Source organism: Agelaius phoeniceus, chromosome 8, assembly GCF_051311805.1.
Source record: "Agelaius phoeniceus isolate bAgePho1 chromosome 8, bAgePho1.hap1, whole genome shotgun sequence".
Classification (NCBI taxonomy): Eukaryota; Metazoa; Chordata; class Aves; order Passeriformes; family Icteridae; genus Agelaius; species Agelaius phoeniceus.
In genome coordinates, this window is record NC_135272.1 from 18,918,000 (window position 1) to 18,939,013 (window position 21,014).

The 21,014-nt window shown below is 39.0% G+C and overlaps 1 protein-coding gene and 1 long non-coding RNA gene across 2 annotated transcripts in view; one reads left to right on the forward strand and one right to left on the reverse strand.

Moving 5' to 3' along the window:
* LOC129123774 (uncharacterized) overlaps nucleotides 1-4,059 on the reverse strand; it is a 157,967-nt gene extending 153,908 nt beyond the window's left edge. Inside the window, exon 1 of the long non-coding RNA XR_013183246.1 lies at nucleotides 2,286-4,059. This is a non-coding gene — a long non-coding RNA (uncharacterized LOC129123774). The remainder of the gene's footprint in view (nucleotides 1-2,285) is intronic.
* A 4,586-nt stretch (nucleotides 4,060-8,645) lies between these two features.
* Nucleotides 8,646-21,014, forward strand: part of OLFM3 (olfactomedin 3) — a 47,416-nt gene continuing 35,047 nt past the window's right edge. Inside the window, exon 1 of the mRNA XM_054638101.2 lies at nucleotides 8,646-9,034. Coding sequence (XP_054494076.1) covers nucleotides 8,966-9,034 — 69 coding nt within the window. The 5' untranslated portion in view covers nucleotides 8,646-8,965. The remainder of the gene's footprint in view (nucleotides 9,035-21,014) is intronic.

Below are 21,014 nucleotides of genomic sequence, written 5' to 3' on the forward strand. Positions count from 1 at the left end.
CTACCTGCTGTGAGAGTGCACCCTCAGGGTAAATATGATATTTTATATTAACACACTGAAAGCTTCCACTGTGATTGACCTTAAAGACACTCACAAATTAATTACTTTGCTCATCAATATGGCATGGCAGCTAAAAGATTTGAGCAGATACCCAGCCAGTTAACATGCATGCTGCCATCTGCTGAATTTGACAAGGGATTTGTACTACTCTCTCTGAAAGAAAAGCTGTGCTGCTTTCCAAGAAATATGCTATCAAACTCCTCATACCCAAGTCAAATAATGACTATTCATGTTCTCTAAAAGAACTGGTAGTGTCTCATGGGGTTTTTCACCCCTGAGTTTAAAACTAAAAAGGAGACTACCTCAGCAAATTCATTCAAACTTTGGGATTGAGACCACTGCTTAACAGCTGAAGCTAGGTTATATTTTAAAATATCACTAGATTTAAATGAGCCCTCAAGCAGTGCAGATGTGAGAAAGGAATTTCACAATCGATGTAGCTCATTGTCCACCCTCAGTACTACTCTGATTTAAAATGCTGTCCTCTGGCTTGGGACAAAAAAAATGTAATAATGTGTAAGCTGAAGTTCCTGTAAAACAATGGTCAGGGGCCAGCACAGAGAAGCAATTTTTTAAAATAGTTAATTATGAGAGAGTTTGACACCATTCATACAAAGACTACAGCTAGCTTCTGAAAAAAAGCAGAGGTGTTCCAAAAACATACACATTTTCAACTTGTACAGTACTGTTCCTGTAATTAAAATTAATATCAAACTGATCTACACAGCAATATATAAATTTATATATACATATAAAACTGTATCATATACATCATACTGGTCAAAAAGTCCATACTGATGGGAAATGCAGCACCTATACCTTCTCAGATATGCTGAGGATTAAGACAGGTGGCTGGCTCCAAGTCCTGCTCACAGCAGGAGAGACAAGGCAGTTGTGCAGATCACCACCCTTCACACTGTTCCAGGATAATTCAGGCTGGAGGAGACCTCAGGAGGTCTCCAGCCCAAACTGCTGCTCAAAGCAGGGTCAGCTGTGAAGTCAGACTTCAAAGTTACTCAAAGTTTTATTCAATCTGGTCTAGGAAACCTCCTCGAATGCAGATGGTATGGCCTTGCTGGGCAACCCGCTCCACTGCTTGGCTGAATAGTGAACAAGAGCTTCCTTATGCCTTAAAATGTGAGGTATTTATATAGTTTTTATGCTTCCTGAATATGAAATATTGTAGGTATTATTCACTTTTTAGACACACTGGTTATAAAAAATGGGTTGTTTTATAAAAGATAAAATTACTGGAATGGAAACCACAGAGTGAGGGAGAAACATGACATTTTGCTCCAAAGCAAAGCTTTATTACAATTATTTTTTTATTGATTATTTAATACAGTTATTCACTCTAAAATTTAAAAATGGGTTGATATCTTACAGAAAATTGAATAAAATCTTTATAAACTTTCTTCTCTAAAGAAGAGATCCTATGTTTACTTTGACCAAGTATCATAGTCAGAGCTATGAGTGGAACTGGAATGAATGGAATCATTGTATCTGTCCTTCTGTGGCTGCTGAGCAACAGGATAGGAGGAAAATCGAAACTACCTAAGAGCCAACTCTCAAGAATTTGGGGTAACACTGGGCAAATGGAATAGGATAAAAAAAGGGATAATATGTCCCACATGCAAGTTATAGATTCCTAAATCTGATACTGTAATGAGAAAATTGAAAACAAATGACACTGAATGTTGAGGAATGCAGGAATGCAAACCAGCTCAGGAGTAACTGAGCTGTTCAGCACAACTCTTCATTAGCTCACTGCACTGCTTGGAGACCTGGATGGAGCCACCTTCCTAAAGTAATTCTCTTCCCAACATTTACCTCCTGAAAAGCTGCCTACCTACTTCAACTGATCTCAGAGAGCACACTGAGAGGCTCCTTCCACTGCACCCACACCAGTATTCAAAATCTAATCCTAAAGAAGCACCCAGGGGATTCCAGTCAGCATCATCTTGAGAAATTACTTTTTTTTCCAAGTTAATTATATTCTAACATCTACCAGGAATTAAAATATCAAATATGTGTCAACTTACAAAAAGCACCCTAACAGTGCCTGAGTTTCTGCCATCAGTTATTACAATCCCTTGGCTATATGGAACATAATCATGAATATTGTAATAGTACTACAAATAGCACCACACTGTAGGTTCTTTTAAAAAATGAAACTTATTTTAAAAATCAAAGCAATGAACAACTGTATTACAGAAAACACCCACCTCTTAAGCCCGTTTGTCTTTGTGAGAAATTCTTAGTTTCCATTCTCCATTCCAGCAGAAATTTCTGCACCCAAGAAATATTCTTCATACACTGATTCTTCATTTGGGGAAAAATATCAGGTATGATGGTTAATTCAAAACCTTAAAATAAAACAGAACACAAAGTCCATCAGAATGTTTGCACCATCATTCGTAATCATGACCTAATCTTTCCCTTAATACTTAATGCACCCTTGAATGATTATGACAAAGACTGGTGCTGCAACTGAACTTTTAGTAGCAATTCTTTATTATTATTTTATTACTTTGAGATCCAGTCTGGTAAGACAAGGAGTCCCAGGAACTCTACAATGATCAATAGTTGAGGATACTCTGGCCTTTCAATTCGCACAAGCTTCATGCTGCTACACCAGAATATTGCAAGCAGCCTCTTTACTGCAACGCTTTGGTCAATAAATATTCATATAAATGCTATGAGACACAAACTAGTTTTGCCTACATATAAATATTTAGAGAATATACCAAAATAAATCCATACCTATGTCATCATACAGAATTCTGCTCTTTCTTGCTTCTGCAGTTGTATTTGCAGATTACATTAAAATACATAAATTAGAAGAGGTATTTAATATGAAACGTTCTACGGATTCCTGAGACTGAGAGAGAGACTTAATCAGCCACTTAGCCCAACTTTAATTGTGACTTGACAGGCTAAAATTTATGTATTTTTACAGATAATAGTCAACTTTAAATTTTGCCAAGTGAGTATCATAACATTTCAAAGTCATATTATTCCTACTCATGTTGAGTTGGACAAACCCAATTCTATCAAACAACTTATAGATTTTTCTATCTGCACTCTATTCTAAAATAAAAAGTATTTTAATCTTAATTCTCCAAGTTTCACTTATTCTACAGCATCATACTTTTTTTTGTGGTCTTGTAGAAGAGAATCTTAATCCTTAAATTTTACAATATTAAAAATTAGAGAAGTCATACATAACCAGCAATACAATTGATGGGATGTGTTGTAAAGTATCTGTCCATACTGGAAGGGGAAAATGCCAGAACACGTGTGAGCAGAGTTCCATAACCCTCTAGGAAAAGCATTTTTGGTAGAGGTAGATTCTTTATAGATGCTGTCACTTTTACAAAGAATGCTCTTCCACAATTCACACTGATGAAATCTTTAATTAAATTTTCTCATTTCTATTCATAGTGATTCAAATATAACTGAACTATAAATCTGAATATCCTATAGCTATATTTTACTCTAAAGATTATGTTAACTCCTAAAAGGCCAGAAAGAAGATTCATTTTATAGATTTGTTTTTGATGCATTAATGAAGTCCTGTATTGAAAAGTAAATAAATAAGCATGGTATCTGAAAGAAAAACAAAGCCAGCTAAATCACAGAAATGTTTAAAAATATTAATCTTAGCTTTATATACAATTTAAACTTCCACAGAGTTCAGTCTTGCATTTCATAGGAACTGTAAATATGTGGGAATACTTTACTAAGGCCATTTCTTCTCCAATGAAAATTAAGGTCAAACTTAACTTTGGCAAAAGTAAATTCTAGATACAGATTAGCTTTAAACAATTGTTAAAGAGGTGCCTGACTCACTGGTTCTCTGTTAAACCTGTCCACATCACCCAGTACCCAAATGTTTCTGTCCATCTGTCAGGTATTTCATGTTTGTTGAGGGAGGCAGCAACATTGATGCTGACTCACAGCCCCTCACATCACAGCACATCTCACCACCAGCAAAGGCATCAGCTCACCAGGAAATAACAGCACTGCTTTTCTGCAGAAACATGGATTTTAACTCCTTTCAGTGCACTCTTACAGAGATACCCAATGTTCACAGAAAAGCTCCTAAAACAACACTGAGTAACAAAAATTCTTTTGAAAGACTCACTTCTAAAAAGGAGTAGGAAAAACATCCACTGCTAAATTTATTTTCAATAATTATTAGTCACCTTTTAATTCTGATAACATACTAAATCTCAAAATAAATTTTTCAGGGAATAGTAGGATTTCAAAAAAATTCCCTGTTTAGAAAAATAGTCATCACTAGGACACTTAGACTAACAAAACATGCTTCCTAAGCTTCATTTTGATATTTAAACTAATATAGATGTGGATTAGAAAGCAAGGTTGTAGTATTGACAGATTCCAAAAATTACTCTGCTAATATGACTGATAATTATAAGTTGTGCTTCAATCTGATGCTAAAACCTACCCAAATATTAGCAAATTTAATAATATAGTCCCACCATGAATTTTGTCCCACATGTGCAACACTTTTATATTTTATTTAACTTCTATATACTCTTCACTGGCTAAATTAAACTAATTTTTTACTGATTTTTATAATCATCTAATTTTTAAAAACTTTGTGTTCTGTTTCTGTCATGTTCTTTCCAAATGTAAACAAATACACTGTGTCAAAAAGCTTAGCTTCAGTACCAATGATAGCTTAGTTTGGTTTGTACCTTTTTCTCTCTCTTTAGCTTCCTTGAGATATCAAAATCTTTTCCTGTAATGAAGAACAAATTTATCCTCTTCAAGGAAATTTCAGAGCAGCTAACATCAACAAGGGTCAGTGTTCAACCCTTCTTTCCAATTCACTAAACTTTTCATCCTCACGATCAGGAGAATGCCTAAAATTCAAAATCCAGACCACCTTCCTAACCTAGCAGAAAATTCAACACCCATGAAATATTAGGTATAAGACCAATTTAATTAAGAGGTTTCCTGTTTGGGAAAAATATTTGTCAGCACTGCAATTCAAAAGTTTTCAGATGTCACCTGCTACAAACAAAGACTGCCTTTTCACAGATGCACATGTGACATATCCTTTTTCATAAGTCCCATTGTGGTATTTTCTGGGGTCCCCTGTGCCAGGAAGGAATGAATCTGACTCCATGTTCTTAGAAGGCTAATTTATTATTTTATGTACTTATATTATATTAAAGAATGCTATACTAAACTATACTCAAGAATAGAGAAAGGATACTTACAGAAGATTTAACAAGATACTAATAAAAAACCAGTGACTCTCCAGAGTCCTGACACAGCCGGATGGTGATTGGTCACCAAGTAAAAACAATTCACATGAAACCAATCAAACAACCACCTGTTAGATAAACAATCTCCAACCACATTCCAAAGCAGCAAAACACGGGAGAAGCAATCAGGTAAGTATTGTTTTCATTTTTCTCTGGTGCTTCTCAGCTTCCCAGGAGAAGAAATCCTGGCAAAGGGATTTTTCCAGAAAACATGACAGTGACACCCCTCACTGCTATCCAGCTGCCAAACTCAGACTGCAGAACTGCAAACTTATTTATGTGTAATTTGGTACATACAGCCAATTTATCAGCTTTGCTTTCCGTGCACCAGAGTGAACAAGTCTGTGCCTTCCTCAGCTGCCAGCAATAGATCTTGCAATGTGCTGTGAAGGAAAGCTGCTGTAACTTCACATCCCTCCCCAGCCAGACAAGCTGCACTCACAGCGTGCCCCCACTCTGCCAACACTCTGGCCCTTGATGCCTGCAGGAAAGCTTTTGGTGTCTCTTTTCTTCTCTCTCACAATCATGTATTTCACACTGACTGCAGCAGTCAGTCTCCAAACAAAGACCTCAAGAAGAAATGTCATTCACATAGAATTTCATAGGTTTTTAAGGATGATTAAAAGTTTGCTAAAGAGAGATCTTCACAATCAGGTATTCCCTTGCCACTTCAGGGCATATGGCAGAAATAAAAACTACTCATGAGAACTTGAATTTTGTTTAATTTTCAGATAAACTTTAACAAACAGAATTATTTCAGGTACTAATTGCTCATGATTCTCACCAGTTTTCAGACAGTCTTTTCTGTCAAAAAAAATACTTGTCTGATTGCTAGAGGGTAGAAGAACAAATCTATTGCATATTTTCATTTTCTTCTGAATGGATTATAAAAATCAAGAAGAAAAGAATTGGGTCATTTTATGCTATCCTTTTGAAACATATTTTGGTACCTTTTCATATATCAAATAAATGATTAGTTTGTAACACATAAAAGCATCCAAGAAGTTCAGGAGTTCTGAAAGCTTGTGTTTTTAGGGGAACTACCGGTTTTATTTCTCAACTTAACTCTTCAATATTTTACTGATTTCAAAGACAGATGTTCCAAGCAGCATCAGGAAGTGGAAAAACATACTGTATCACTGAAGCTCCTTAAAAACTTTGCATTCTATGATTAGTTTAATAGTTCATAGGCTTTGCCAATTTTATCTGTGATAAACTGAGAAAAAAAGGAGAAAAGCTAGTAAAAAAGTAAAGCTAGGAAAAATTAGAGAACTAGTCACTGAGGTGCTCTAGAAAATATTTAAACACCTTCAGTCTTGCCTTTGTGGCTTTGAATCTTTTTTTCATATGAAATTGTTTCTGCTGAAAGCACCATTCACTTTGTCCTTTGGATAACCTGAGGTTTTCAGTACATTGGTACCATTACTTTATATTAAATTCATACAAATACATGTGGCTGTCCCCTTTTACATGTTTTTAGTGCCATTTAATAGAAAACAGGGCTCTTACATACTTTCTACAGGAGGGTTTAAAAAAAAAACTCATCTCCTTTTTGTATCTTTTATATTTTCCTTGTAGAAGATAATTCAAAGGCAGCTGTATCACAGGGGAATCTCTTTCCACTGTTGACCCTGGAATGTCAATGAAAGCTCATTCATAATTTCCTTTCCATGCCATAAGGAAACATAATTTGCAGACCTACCTTCCAAGGAAATTAAAGACTGTATCTCTGTAAAAGATACTGCTGATGAAAAGGGGGTGTCTAAGACATCTTAGCAAAAAATATACATTTTAATTCCCTCAAAAAACAAAATCTAGTTATTGTAATCCTAGAAGCAATTCAAAAATCTAATAAAACACTGGGAATTACAGGAAAAGTCAGCATTTTGATCTGGAAACATTATGCCAAGGATGTGCAATCTTTTCAGATAGCCTGTAAGCACAAAGCTCTGTTTGTCTTTTAGCAGTGGTCTTAGCTGCTCAAGGCAAACGACACCAATCTTGTAGACTTGGAGACAGTTAGAAAATCATGTTTTGTTCACACTTATCCTAACACCCTCCCAAATTTGGGGTTTTGTTTCGTCTGGATTTTGGTATTTTAACACTCAAGTTTTGCTTCTTTAAGGATATTTTTAGCCCACTTTTCCCTTAGTTAAGATTATATAGCACCTAAAAAAAAAAAGGCACAAGTGTTGGCCTTTCTGTACAGGATGCTTAAAAAGCGCACAGTGAATCCCCCAGACAATCTAGTTAAGACTAAAAAATTTCCAACTGAAAAGCTACAGTAGATGTTTACCACACAAAGCTGAAAAATACATTTATAATAATCTTAACTGTGTCATAAATAAGATTACCCTGACCACAGGTTTTGAGCTTGAGTCTTCTAAGGGAAAATACTTGAACCATTAGGATGCTTCACCCATGTTAACAGGATAGTACTTGTATTTTACACGTGGGCTATGCTCAGCACACGCCTGAGGAAGCCAAATCCCTGTAGTGTGAAATTGACCTTTGAAAGTGTCCTGAGAAACTGATCTTTGAAAGTGTCCTGAGAAACTGATCTTTGAAAGTGTCCTGAGAAACTGACTGTGAACCTGACCTGCACAGGCGACAGCAGCCAAGCCAGCGCCCTGGCTGGCAGAACAGCGCTGTCTTGACTGCAAAGATGCTGGCTGATGTAGGGAAAAGGAAACTCCTGACTGCCCTCGGGCAGGCTTTCAAGGGTTCCCCTCAGCAAATGACCTCCACCCACCCGCCTGCACCTGCACCTGCACAGGCTTCAGCCCACCTCAGCTCACAGACAAACCAAGGAGCCACGACGGTCCTTTGCTGCCCGTGGGCCAGCTGGAAAGCATGGCTGGCTTTACCTTCACCAGAGCTCAGTCAAGCCCTGATTTAACTTTCTAGACGGAGATGCGAAAGGGATTCCCCTGAGGAAAAGCCTCTTCCCGCAGCTCCCCACATCAACCCACCCTCGCCATGGTGCCAGGCGCTCCTTTCGGGACAGCGGCTCCTCCCCGCCTACAGCAGCGCTCCACAGAGGCGCGGGCCTCCGCTGGCCACTAGCGGGGGGATAACCGGGAGTGGGCTCGGCGGGGCCGCCCTCCCGGGGGCACCGGGCCGCCCTCAGGGGGGCTCGGCGGGGCCGCCCCGCCTCACGGGGGCACCGCGCCCCCCAGCGGCCCGGCCACGCCTCCCCTCACGCGCGGCCGCTGCCCGGAGCCCCCGCACCGCCCGCGCCCCCCGCCCGCGCGCCCTCCCGCCGGCGCTGATGTCACATCCGCCGCCCGCGCCCGCCCGTCCAGCCGCGCCGGCTCCGCCGTCTCCCGGCCCAAAGTTTTGCGGTGGGCTGGCCGGGGGGAGGGGAGGGGCGGGGTGGGACGGGGCCGCGGAGCCGCTCCGCCAGCTCGGGCAGCGCCGTCCTCGCCCGCCCTCCCCGCACCGAGGCTGCCCACGGAATGAGCGTCCCCGGGGCGGCTGCCGCTGCCGCCTCCACTCGGGCTCCGGCGGGCGAGCAGAGAGCGCGGCTGCCGGCGCGGTCGCTGCGGCGGGAGCGGAGTGAATGACCGAGAGGAGCGGCGCGGAGAGGCAGCCCCGGGATCAGGATGCGGGCGCCCGCCGGCATCCTCAACCTCCTGCTGCTGTCCTTGCTGGCCGGCCTCGATCCCTCCAAGGTAGGAGCCGGCCGGGCGGCAAGTTCGCAGCGGCGGAGCCTGCCCGCGCACGGAGTCCGCGGGAGCGGGCGATGCTCCGGGTGGCTCCGGGGAGAGGCGGGGGTGTCCTTGGCTGTCCGAGCGGCCAGGAGGGAGAGGAGAGCCCCGGCCTCGGTTCCCGGCCCGGGCGCGGTGCGGACGCCGTGCAGCGGGGCTCAGGGCCGGGCGCGCAGGGCAGGGTACCCCCGCAGCCGCAGCCGCCCTTGGCCCCTGGCACAGCCCTCGCCGGCAGGAGCCGAGCTGTGCCCGCAGGAGCCGAGCTGTGCCCGCCGCAGGGGCACGGACCGCGCTGCCGTGCCCGGTAGCTGTCCAAGGCCGGTCGCTGTCCAGCGCAATCCAGCGGCGATCCATCCCGCTCCAGGCAGGGAGGCGTTCATAGCGCTGGGTGACTGCACCAGTTCTGGGGAAGCAGCGAGGCGCTGGAAGCGGGGATCAGCAGCCTCCGACTGGAAATAAATTTGTTTAGAGTGAAACTGGAGGCGTCACGTGAAGACTCTGAATTTAGTACTACAGCCACGCTTCGGGCTGCTGCAGTTCTGTTATTTACAAACGTGTTCAAGTCACCAAGAGATCGCGGCTGAAATTGAAATAATGATAAAAGTAAACAATAGATTTTAGCCGTGCAGCCTGGCTGGTGAAGGAGATTTCAGATTAAGTCGTTTAGAAAACCAGAATTGCACTCTGCCACTTAGAAGCAGTAATGACTGAAAGCCCCCAGGTCTGCAGATGTCCGTAGTGCTGTATTTTATACGTGTAGAACTTGTCTCATTTGTCGGCATACAGTCTTGTAACTGTGATATTATAAAAACGTGAGAAAGAGAAAATGTGACAAGAGGAAACATTGCTAGAGTATTGCAGTCCATTACCAGCAGCACTCCGTGCCATGTTGCCACAATTTACATTGCATAGTGGTGAATGTCATATTAATGGTACCAGTTAGGTACCTGACAATGGTGTGAGGCAATGCTCAGCTCTTCTGGCAGGTTTTCCATTTGAAATAAAGATATTAATCTGTACATATACAAATATGTACTGAATGTCCAACAATATGGAAGGGATGCTCCTCTTTGAAAACAAAAACAGAACCTAAAAAGCAATTCAGTGGAAATCTGATTTACAGCTGCAGTATTCTGACTGCTTTTCAATCAGTAAGATATAGTGACAACTAAAAAAAGCAGGAGGTGATAGAGGATTACTAACATTAACTAAGAAGTTAGTTCTATCAGCTCTAATAAATAAAAGCTGTTTGGAAGTCAGGTATTGCCTGTAAGGAGACTCATCAGGCACTGCACACACAGGAGTTTCACATCTGTATGAACAGCAGCACATGGTCTCATCATAACTACAGGTTTCCACACACCCATTTTCTTTATTTTTCTGTTTTCTCTTGCATTTAAGCAAGATTTACTAAAGAGACTGCATTAAAGTAGGAAAAGCAAATTTATATCCTTCTATGTCCACAGAAGAGTAAAACCACTAATGAAGTGAAATGATCTGGCAGAGAAATTCTTTTTAGTTCAGACCCCAAAATAACACTGGGAAAAAATGTTCCATTTTCTGTCTCTGTCACCATCCAGCACTGAAAAACAGGATGAGGCACTGGAATGAAATGGCACAAATGAACTTTGGAAACTGTGCTTCCAGCCCTTTTTGCTGTGCCATGCTGTGCAAAGGGCATGAAAATGGCCTTTTATTCATCACTCTGTGTGACATTTTCAGAGATATTCAGATGTTCTTTCCAGACTCTTTTGACTTTGTCAAGGGTCAGGAATAAAAAAGCTCAAAAGTCCTTAAGATTACATAAAAATTGGAAGTCTGGTTTTTTATCAGAGCTAATTGGGTTTTCATAAAATAAAAAAACTGAGATCAAGTAGATCTACACCACATTAAACATAAGAAGGTGTCACATAGCAAACAATTTTGTTGACTATTAACAATATATTTCATACTTCTATGGAAAATTATGTATGTAAAATTTTAACAACATTTTTCTAGCAGAAAAGCACAAGCTCTGACTGAGCACACTTCAGAAATGGAACTAGTGCTCAATTATTTCTCTTGCTTTATGCTAAATTGAAGTAAAATAATAAATTTTCTGCCCTGCAGTTTGGGAAGCAAATCTATGATTTGTAAGAAACAAGGGTATGGTAAATTCTTTCTTTTCCAGAAAGAATTGGGCAGGATGCTCATGCCTAGAAAGACAACTTTCTACATGCCCTTGACACTCACAAACTGCTTATCTTATGCAGAGATGAATCACAACAGTTATTTCTGGTATGCACAATACATTTCTAGTCATGTCCCACATAATTTTCAGTTTTTATTGATGAACTATTTTAAAATAATGCCTTGGGGGGTAAAAAAAAAAAATCTTTAATTTAGTAGCAGGCTATCACTGAGTTAAGACTGCTGTCTCCAGGCACTCTTGTTATGACAGTGATGTTGTGCTGAACTTAGTTATTTACTGATAGTAAAGTGTTTAAGTATCGCCATCTTATGGTAAAATATGTAACAAAAATTTATAGATTGTTTATTTCCCAGTCTCTGAAACATTAAGATTTTATTTCGACCATTGTAATTTATTGTCCATGCTCTTGAATTCTTTCTTTTAAACTTGATATAAAATATTGATCACCTTTAGAAATTCTTCTTTAACAACTGGAAGGCAGCTCACTAATGATAAATTTTAACACAGTGCTAATTACTGAATTTCAATTTAAGGTACTTATTAACCATTATGTTTGTTGACTTTATTCTATTCTTTCTCTGTATTTACATAGGAAATTTTTTTAAATTATCAATGATAATATATTTCATTAAAGATTTATTTCCAGCAGGGTGGCTAGACATTCAGCAGAAAGTCAGCTACAGTGAAAAGATTTGGATAGAAAAATCTTCCTTTCTCCTACTCATAAGTGCAGTATCTTGAAAGAAGGAAGTATCCATAGGATACTCGGAAATTTCTAAGAGTTACTGCTAGATGGCATCTCTGTGCTGCTTTTCTGCACCTGGAGTTTTCTGTAATGACCTTCATAGTATGTAAAGTGGACTTCTTTTATAAGGGTTGCTTTGCTCACCAGCATTTGATAATCACAGTGCTATGACCAAGTAAGCGTTTTGTAGTGTGATAAAGCTGCTCCACATAGAAATCAAGCTCAGCATTTTTTGAAGTCTAGATGGAATTTTGTAAGTTTAGTTTTATTAATCTAAATAAATCTGATAAATATGTTCATGTTTCAGTGCAGTTAATGACCTTTAGGCCTTTAATGGCTTTATATCCTAAATCTCTTTATTTTCCATTGTTTGAATTTTGCAAAAAAATATTTCAGAAAATGACTGCCAAATATAATTCCAGGCAGAAACTAAGTACAGTATTATAAAGGACAGTTACAGAAAGGAACTGTGATTTATATTCATTGCATGGGATAATAGGATGGTTGGGAATATTAACATTAAAAAACAAAAGCTGGTTTGAAAGCAGGCATCTGTTTTTGAATGCTTAAACTTTGCATCCTTGGAATGGCTGTGTTTCTAGATTTTAAAAACCTATAATTTTCACACATAATCAGACTATACAAATAGCCACTAAAATCTTTATTTTTCCTGGATTTCAAGAACTTATCAGTAGAAGGAGTGCACTGCTTTAGTGCTGGTTAGCAATACAAATTAATTTATCCCCATTGCAAGAATTTACAAGAACACCATGTACAGCAAAGGGTTACCACAATAAACAATTTTACTGAAAATATGACTCATAGGAGTACAATACACTGCTAAATTAAATCTTGTTACCTACTTGGAAATGGATTTACTTTGTTTCCTACAGTATTAGTAGTTAGTCAGCATGAAAATCATTCATATTTATTTAACCTCCAAGGTTTAAGAGTGCTCTAAATCATTAATTGCTGACTGTGGTCAAGTCTCACTTGGTGTCTCTCTCCCATTTTTGAGGAACCTGACTAGACAGCCATTGAAGAACATCCTATTGCTATCAATATGCCCTGGGCTCTCTCTCCAGGTGTCATTCCAGACAGCTGTTCACTACATCATTTTAAGTAACATATTTTAAGCAAAAGCATGGGAGAGTGACATCTGACATCTGCATGAGTGCTATCTCCCCTGTTGCTATCAGATACCACGTGGTCTTTAAGGGCTTTTAAAAACTGTTGATGGGAAGAGGTCTTTTTTTTTCCCTCTGGTTAAAAACCAATTCCTCTGTTGCTCATGGCTATTATGACCTTTACTCATTTGAATGCACTCAAAACCAATATATGTGGTTATATATATGTTATACAAAATCTCAAATATACTTGTATATGTATACATATACACAGACAGACATATCCTCACAGGAAACAATTATTTTTCCAGGAGAGGCATATTGCCTTCAGGTAACCAGGCTTCCACCTTTCTTCTATGTTTGGCCAAGTCATGAGGCAGTGAAACAGAATCAATTCACTAAGTCTGCAAAGAGGAAAAAGCTGAAGAGAAGACAACCATCAGAAACAAGAAATGCAGTACTGAAGCTATTAAAACAACATCAGCTCTAAAAATGGTGTTTCTAGTTGGCTGCAGATTTAATACAGCTATATTAAAATTGCAAGCTCAAATGTGTGAAATTCATAAGAGACCTATTAAGAAATGAACAGGGAGTCTTCAGAGAGGCCCCAGTCTGGGGCACTGAAATCCCCTTTTTCAAAACTGCAGTATGACAGAAATGGTTCAGGGCATCACTAAGGCATTCTCAGTGGATCTTGACTGAAAGCCGGGGAAATTCAAAAGGGCTCTGTAAATCTTTGCAGCAGAAGTGTGGGACAAGTCCTGTCAAGGACCATCTTCAACAAGAACAGCAATCTATCCTACTGCTTCACTCCACAAGGAAGTAGATTTCTTGTTTAGGACCAACCTAGAGAAAGCAAGGACTTTGTGTTCCTGGGTTTGAGTACAGAACTCATTTCATGAGTGAGAAATCGGAAACAGTGAGAAAGTAACCTTACTTCCAGAATTTCAGAACTTCTTGGATAATTTACATTCTGAAAGGTTCATGATGGAATACTTTCATACTATGCTATGCTGCCTTCAGCATCATGACAGAGCTTTGCACATCAGAAAAGCTAAAGAAGCAGCCAGGTATATTTTTCATAATTCAGTAAACAATCTTAAATTGGAATTTGAGTTATAGTGAAAAGTAGGTTGAATACCATGCCTATGGATTAGCATTTTGTGAACTCCTACCCAGCTGCTTCTGCAGCTATGTCTTTTCACAAGAAAGAAAAACATTTTATGTAATTACTCATAAAATATGCAGTCCTCTTTATTTAAACATTTTTTTTTCCTCAGGAGGAATTAAAGAAACTTTAATATTCTGACCTCTTCTGAGCCTTTTTCAGACTTTTAAATCACTTAAGTAACTAACCTAAAGCAGCCCTAGATAACACAAATTCAATGTTTTTCATCCTGCATTCCCCTGAAGAACAGTCATCTGTCTGCAGCACTGCCTTCTAACCAAACAAATCCTTGTGTCTGTTATTTAATGATTCTGTTTACTTATTTCACTGAAAGGCATATATCAGTCAGCATAGCAACAGCCTAAGCAAATTCTGAAAGCAAGTAGCCCTCTTCACTGCTATGGTTTTGGGAAATGGTGTTTGCACCCTCCTCAACCCATAAGGGGGCAACCAGAACAACTGAAAAAACTAACTCCAGTCTGAGTGAGAACTGAATGAACTCTCTTACTAAGTGCCATTCATAATATGGTGAATACTATTCTTAAATTATTGGAGCACATTATTAAAAGATAGTTTATAGAGATTTTCATGGATTTCCTTTCTTAGAACCACCTTAGCTAGAGGAATAGACTTCAGAATGTGTTTGTGTGTCCCTTTGAAGGAGACAACTAAGCACATTAGTAGTTTTTCATGTATGAAATTTTAAATGCTATTTGAGTTTGGATTTCAGATTTAAAATCAGATTTACATAAATATGAGCTTCATTTAGAAGTATTTAGAATACATTAATATTGTGATGACAGCAAAAATTATTGGTGTGAGATCTTATAAACACAAACCTATCACATCCTTCCTTACTCATATTAAATGTGGTTGTTCAGTCTCAGCCTCCCTACTACAATTAGGTTTTCGTATTCTTTTTGTATAACCTCCTACATATTATTCAAACTACTCTACCCTCTTATAATAAGACTCTTTATTTTCAATATATGTTTTTCCCAAGAAAATTTGTAGAAGGCAGTGTAGTTGTAACAAACTATTGCACTGATTAACCATCAGTACACAGTGTACATGATGGAGCAAAGAATGTAGATCCAGTCCTGAAACCATGTGTGATGGGTTTGCATTTATAATGAGATCTCAGATCAACATTGTTTGCTGTCATCACAGGTGTTTCTGGGCACCTGCACAAACAATATAGAGATGCATGTCAGGCAGAGTAACCTAAATACAAAGATTGCCACTGACCTGTTTTCCATCTTGTCCCTGAATACAATTACAATTATCAAAACACTAAAAACATACATGTTAACAATCTCCTATGAAAATCAGCTTTAGCCACAAGCAGAGAGGATGATCTCCTGCATTTCTAACTTTTTAAAGCCTCAAGTTCACTTTTGATTTTTTAATCTAGAGGCTAATCCTACTGCCACCTCTACCTGCTACATAACATGCAGGAATTCACTGACTTCTGGATACCTCCTCATTCTCCGACAAAAATTTTGCAAGGGCTCTTGCTTTTCTTTATGATTAATATGTTGATATTAAAATAACATAGACTTTACTGTTCAACAAGCTTAATAGTATGTACGTATAGTAACATGTGCAATTAAATTAGATATGCAAAAATGTAGCTGGAAAGGCAAATGAGTAAACTGGAGGCTATATTCCATATTATGTCATACAAAACTTAGAGTTTTCAGTCTTACAGAAATCTCCTGGCCCTGAAAAATATGCTGAAACCAGTGTATGCCAAGAATAAGACAAGTTCCTCTAAGGTAGGAGCACATGTAACTAGTAGGAGTGGCTATGTCTTTACCCTTCTACTGAACTTTCATTTAAAACCCTTCAAGTTACATATGCACTACATAATCCTATGTTCTTTGATGTCACAGGTTCACTTATGACATCAAAAATCTGTCAGCTGTGGCTCATGCAAGGTTAAATAGCTGATTTGCATTCTACTCCTTTTCAAGAGAAATTTTATAAAAATAGTTTTTAATGACCTTCTGCTATACTAGTTCTGCAGACACTGCTAAAATAAAGACTTCCATATTAGCAGATGATACAGATATATATTTCTACTTTGTTTCCTTTTCATACATCTTGCTGTGATCAGCAGTCTGTCCAGCACAATTCAAGAAGCTCAGATTCCTGTGCTGTCTTTTTTTTTTGTCTGATTTTTGCCTTCTGGACTTGCTTTCTCATAAAGCCACATACATCTGCTGTGAATACCCTCGCTGTGGTGATAGAGTAAAATAAGTGTATCCAAAGTTCTGTGTACTGGCCTTGGATGTACATATGGTGCCCTGCTTTAAATGTTTGCTCTTATCCTTATCTGGAGTGGATGTTGCTGTTACCATTCTGTGAGATCTCACAACACCAGCAAAGTTCTGTTCTTTCTTTAAAACAGCAAAATACAACTTTAGCCTACAGACACACACACACACATATGTATATATAGTTCCCCTCTTATCTGTCAATGAAAAAGAGCATGCATCTGAAAAAAGCTGAAGCAAAACATTTACTGAATCAGTGTTCTCAGAACGCCCATTTTATGTAGACCATGGTGTTTTTTCTTTTTTAGAGACAAAATTCTCCCTCTCTAAGGTGGTCTTTCTTGAGCACTCAGGAGAAAAACTATTGGATAAAACACTCAGTCATCATTAAAAGTGTTTCATGAAGCAATAACTTGATTTTGTGAGCACCACCAGGGACTAGATGGTGGAATTTTAGGGCAGGCAGAGAAGTAGTTTCTTGTCCTCAAAACACCTTTATTTATACTTCAGTCAGTGCTAGCTTTCCCCCTCTTCCTCCTCCTGCTCTGTACTTCAGACAGCAGCACATGAGGATGACCACAAATGCTACTCATCTGTTCTTCCAACTCCTTCAACATCACCTGTGTGTGCAGGGATGTACAGGCAGATCTGCTCCTCTACTTGTCAGACTAGACAATGAAATTATCCTGGTGGATATGATGCACAAGGAGAAGGACTGTGTTGGCTCAGTTTAAGTTTCTTCCAGCCTCCATGAGAAGTGAAGAAACATTCTTCCTTTGAACATTTCAAAACCAAAAGACAGAATGACATGAGGCTTCCCTGATGTCTCTGACAAGGCTACTGTACAAGAAGCCACCACAGGCAACACGGAAAGCCTTGAATTTTGATTTTTGAGAAAATGAAGGAAAAGGGATTTTCACAGATACTGCAATACTGGCAGCAGTTGAAGTGTTCCAATTTGTCCAGCTCTAGATTTGTCAAGTGTGCAAGCTACACTAATGGTTAAGGTCACCACTGTTGTTTATACAGAAGAAAGTTTTCCCCAGATGCTACTGGCATTCATATTACATTCACCAGTGTTTTCAGGAATAAAATTAATTGCTGTTGCTAATAGTTCTATCCCATTTAGAAATAGCACAGAAGTTAAGTAAGGTTAAGACAGAGTAAACCAGTGGGTCCATGTCTATACAAGGGTCACGACCTTTGTTCAGACCCTGACAACAGTTTATGTTTTCTCATGTGGTTCCCCAAATCACTTTCTAAATGGATGGTAAGAGGGATGCTGATTACTGAAACATATGCCTGATAAGCCCTAATTGCCCAGTTCTTCTGTTAATTAGACACAAGTTTGGATCTTTTCTCCTTCAGAATTTTCCCAAACCAGACGCAATTAGATATCATCCAACACTCACATTCCCAAACTCATTAGCATTCTTGGCTATATGCTATTTGTATTTTGTAATTTTCTGGTTCTAGTAGCCTCTAATACTTAAGAATGACCAATGTTACCTTTTCACTTTCTAGTCCCTCTGGGCCCGTACCCTCAGAAACTCGGTATAAATGAGTGCCATGGTGTCTGTTCATTGCAACTCTCTACTTGGAAATCAACTTCCTTGAAGAGTAGCTGGCTGAAAGACCAAAGATAGCACTGGAGGTAATGGGGAGTTCAGAACAAGCCCTGAAATGCCTGAGTGTGGATGAGGACTATGCCACTGCTGACTGAAAAAAGAGCTCTAAATCCAACTCAAAGCTATATGCAGGACCACCTGCACTGTGTTGTCTCAGTTGTCCCTTGAGACAACAACTTCTGTTGTCACCCGGCACCAAAATTGTTTGGTTTGAATTGTGTCGTTTGGAACATACATACATTTTAAAATGCACAAGATATGAGCCTTACAGGATAAAATGTAAAATCTATCTCAAATGAACAGGCTGTGAAACTGAGAGTTTGTGATGAAGAGAAGGATGAAAGTAATAAGCTAACTAGTGGACACATTGTGAAAAATGTACTAGGTACTCTGAAAAATGAAAGAATAGGCTTAGAAAGGGAAGATAACAAGAAATCCAAATGATACAATGTGAGGTTAAAATAAATAATTCTACTGGGAACAGCCTGGAAACATTAAAAATGGGAATATCTGAAAACTAGCTAATACCTGAAGACTGTTTTGTCTTTCATAAAGGCACTGACCTGTTAATAAAAATAAGCCTAACAGTACCCAAATAGATTGGGACTGGGATATATTTCATTAAAAAATACACTGCTGAGTGCCTGAAGAAAGCCCTGTGGCTGTACCTCCTGCTGTATCCATCAGTTGTGAGCTAGAGTGTTCCCATACCTTTGGCTGTGTCTGCAGGCCTGTGCCCATCACAGATCATGTGGACAGGAGGTTATTGTGAACAAGCACATCAGTGCAGGACACCTGAAGGAAGTCAGGATGAAAAAGCAAATTGTTCAATATCTGTATTTCCTAACACACTGCCCTCAGTAGATAGGAAGGAAAACAGAAGTGACATCTTCCACAAATAGCTATTCTGATTTTTAAACAAGTGTAGGTTAAAAAATGTTTGTACTACTTTCCTATCAAGCAAAATCAATGATGAAGCAGAGTTAAGTGAATACTATAGTTTTGAATACACAGTTATAAATTGTACTTGCATTTGTGTAAGATAACAAATTTTGTGTACTCACTTAAGAAATACCAATATATTTATGGTTTATCAGTCCAAAGTTGTTCAAATTTTAGCATTCAGATTTGTGAATTATTCATAAAATAGCTGTGCAGTAGGAATTATTTATAGAAATGTTGCTGAAAATAGCACTCCTTTTAGACTGAGTCTAGTAAAAGAGAAAGCTAATTTTGTTAAATTGTTTAGATCAAATTATCTGCTTAGCCTTATTATTGAGAATACAGTGCAGTCTATTTTTAACTACACAGTGGGGCTCTCAGCACTTCTGAGAAGAGTGAGATAGAGCCTTACACATTCCACTGCTGCTGTTCTGGAGGCCTGCTGTGAATATGCAATTATGAATGGATTCAGTGTATGAATTTGCTTTGAACTGTACTATCTTGTACTGCGTTTCTGGGAACTGTTCTGTTCTGTTTCTGTCCAGAGTTCTGTCTTTAAGGATATCATACATTACTGCAGAAGAAATAAAAGAAATCTTCCATAAGAGAAAGAGTAGGCAGAGCAAACAACATGACTGTTCTTATGGGATTCACAAGGGATTTGTATAGTACAATCTCAAGAAAATAGATTTTCTTATTCTATAGCTAGAAAGAGAAGGTGTTGGAGTCTCAGGTACCATTACAATGTATTAGGAGTCCTAGGTCAGTGTTTCTGTACAAGAACCAGTGTAGTTATAAGAACTATCTGCACTGCAGCAGGGAAACACTGGCAAAGGCTGAGGATTGACTTATGGCCTTATCTCTGGTGTCTGTTTCTAATTGAGAGATGCTGCAGCCCCTGAGCACTGTCACAAGTCAAACAAGTTATACCAGTTGAAGATCTGACCCTAACTAAATTCCCAGTTGTAATTTTGTGGTGTTACTGAGTCTAGAGTGGTGCTGCCATCCCCAAGCCAGTAATTACTGGCTGTGCCTGAGCCTGACATCAGCACAACACTAAAAAGTTAGATAAGACAAAATCTGTCCACCATTATTTAATATCCTTGCCCCCATTTTCTTCCTTCCCTCCTCCTCACTAAAGGAATCCTAACCTGAAATAACAAGAGACATTTTTTACATAATTTCTGTCAGCAGAGGTTCTCAGAGACATCTGGCTGAGGATCCATTCTAGTGCTGGAAAAAAGTCTATTTTCTGTGTAGGGGAATTCTTAGTTGCCTTTTCTCCTCTCCTTGAAACCTTTTTAACAAAGAAAGTCATGCTGCTATTTACTCCCTGTTCATCATTAACTAAATAAAACTCCATAAATATATCAGAACACACAATGTGCCTGTATAATTTTTGAGAAGACAGATACACTTGCATAAGACAGTGACATTTGATGCTTAGAGTCATCACTAGCAACCACCTTAACACTCAGAGTTGCATTTCATACACAGAAATGTTTATGGAACTGAACATCATTTATATTCAGTAAGGATTTCGCTCAGCATTTTTCCATTAGTTATCATGCAGACACTGTTTCATTTTTTGCTAGCACCAGGACTGGATATCTACAAAATACAGATATGGTAGTTTGAACTCACACTTCTGGAGTTTTGTTTTAGTTCAATTTCCAGGGACTAATTTGAGAACAGTGCAATAGCAGAGTATGAAAAAGAGAATGGTTCTATTCTTTCTGGCCACAGTGACAGATAATGTCTTTCACCATGCACACCTGTAACTAAGTACTTAGGTTTGGTAAACAGGCAATATGGAACAAAATTCTTAATCCTTATCCTGTCTAACTGAGTAGAATTTAGGGAT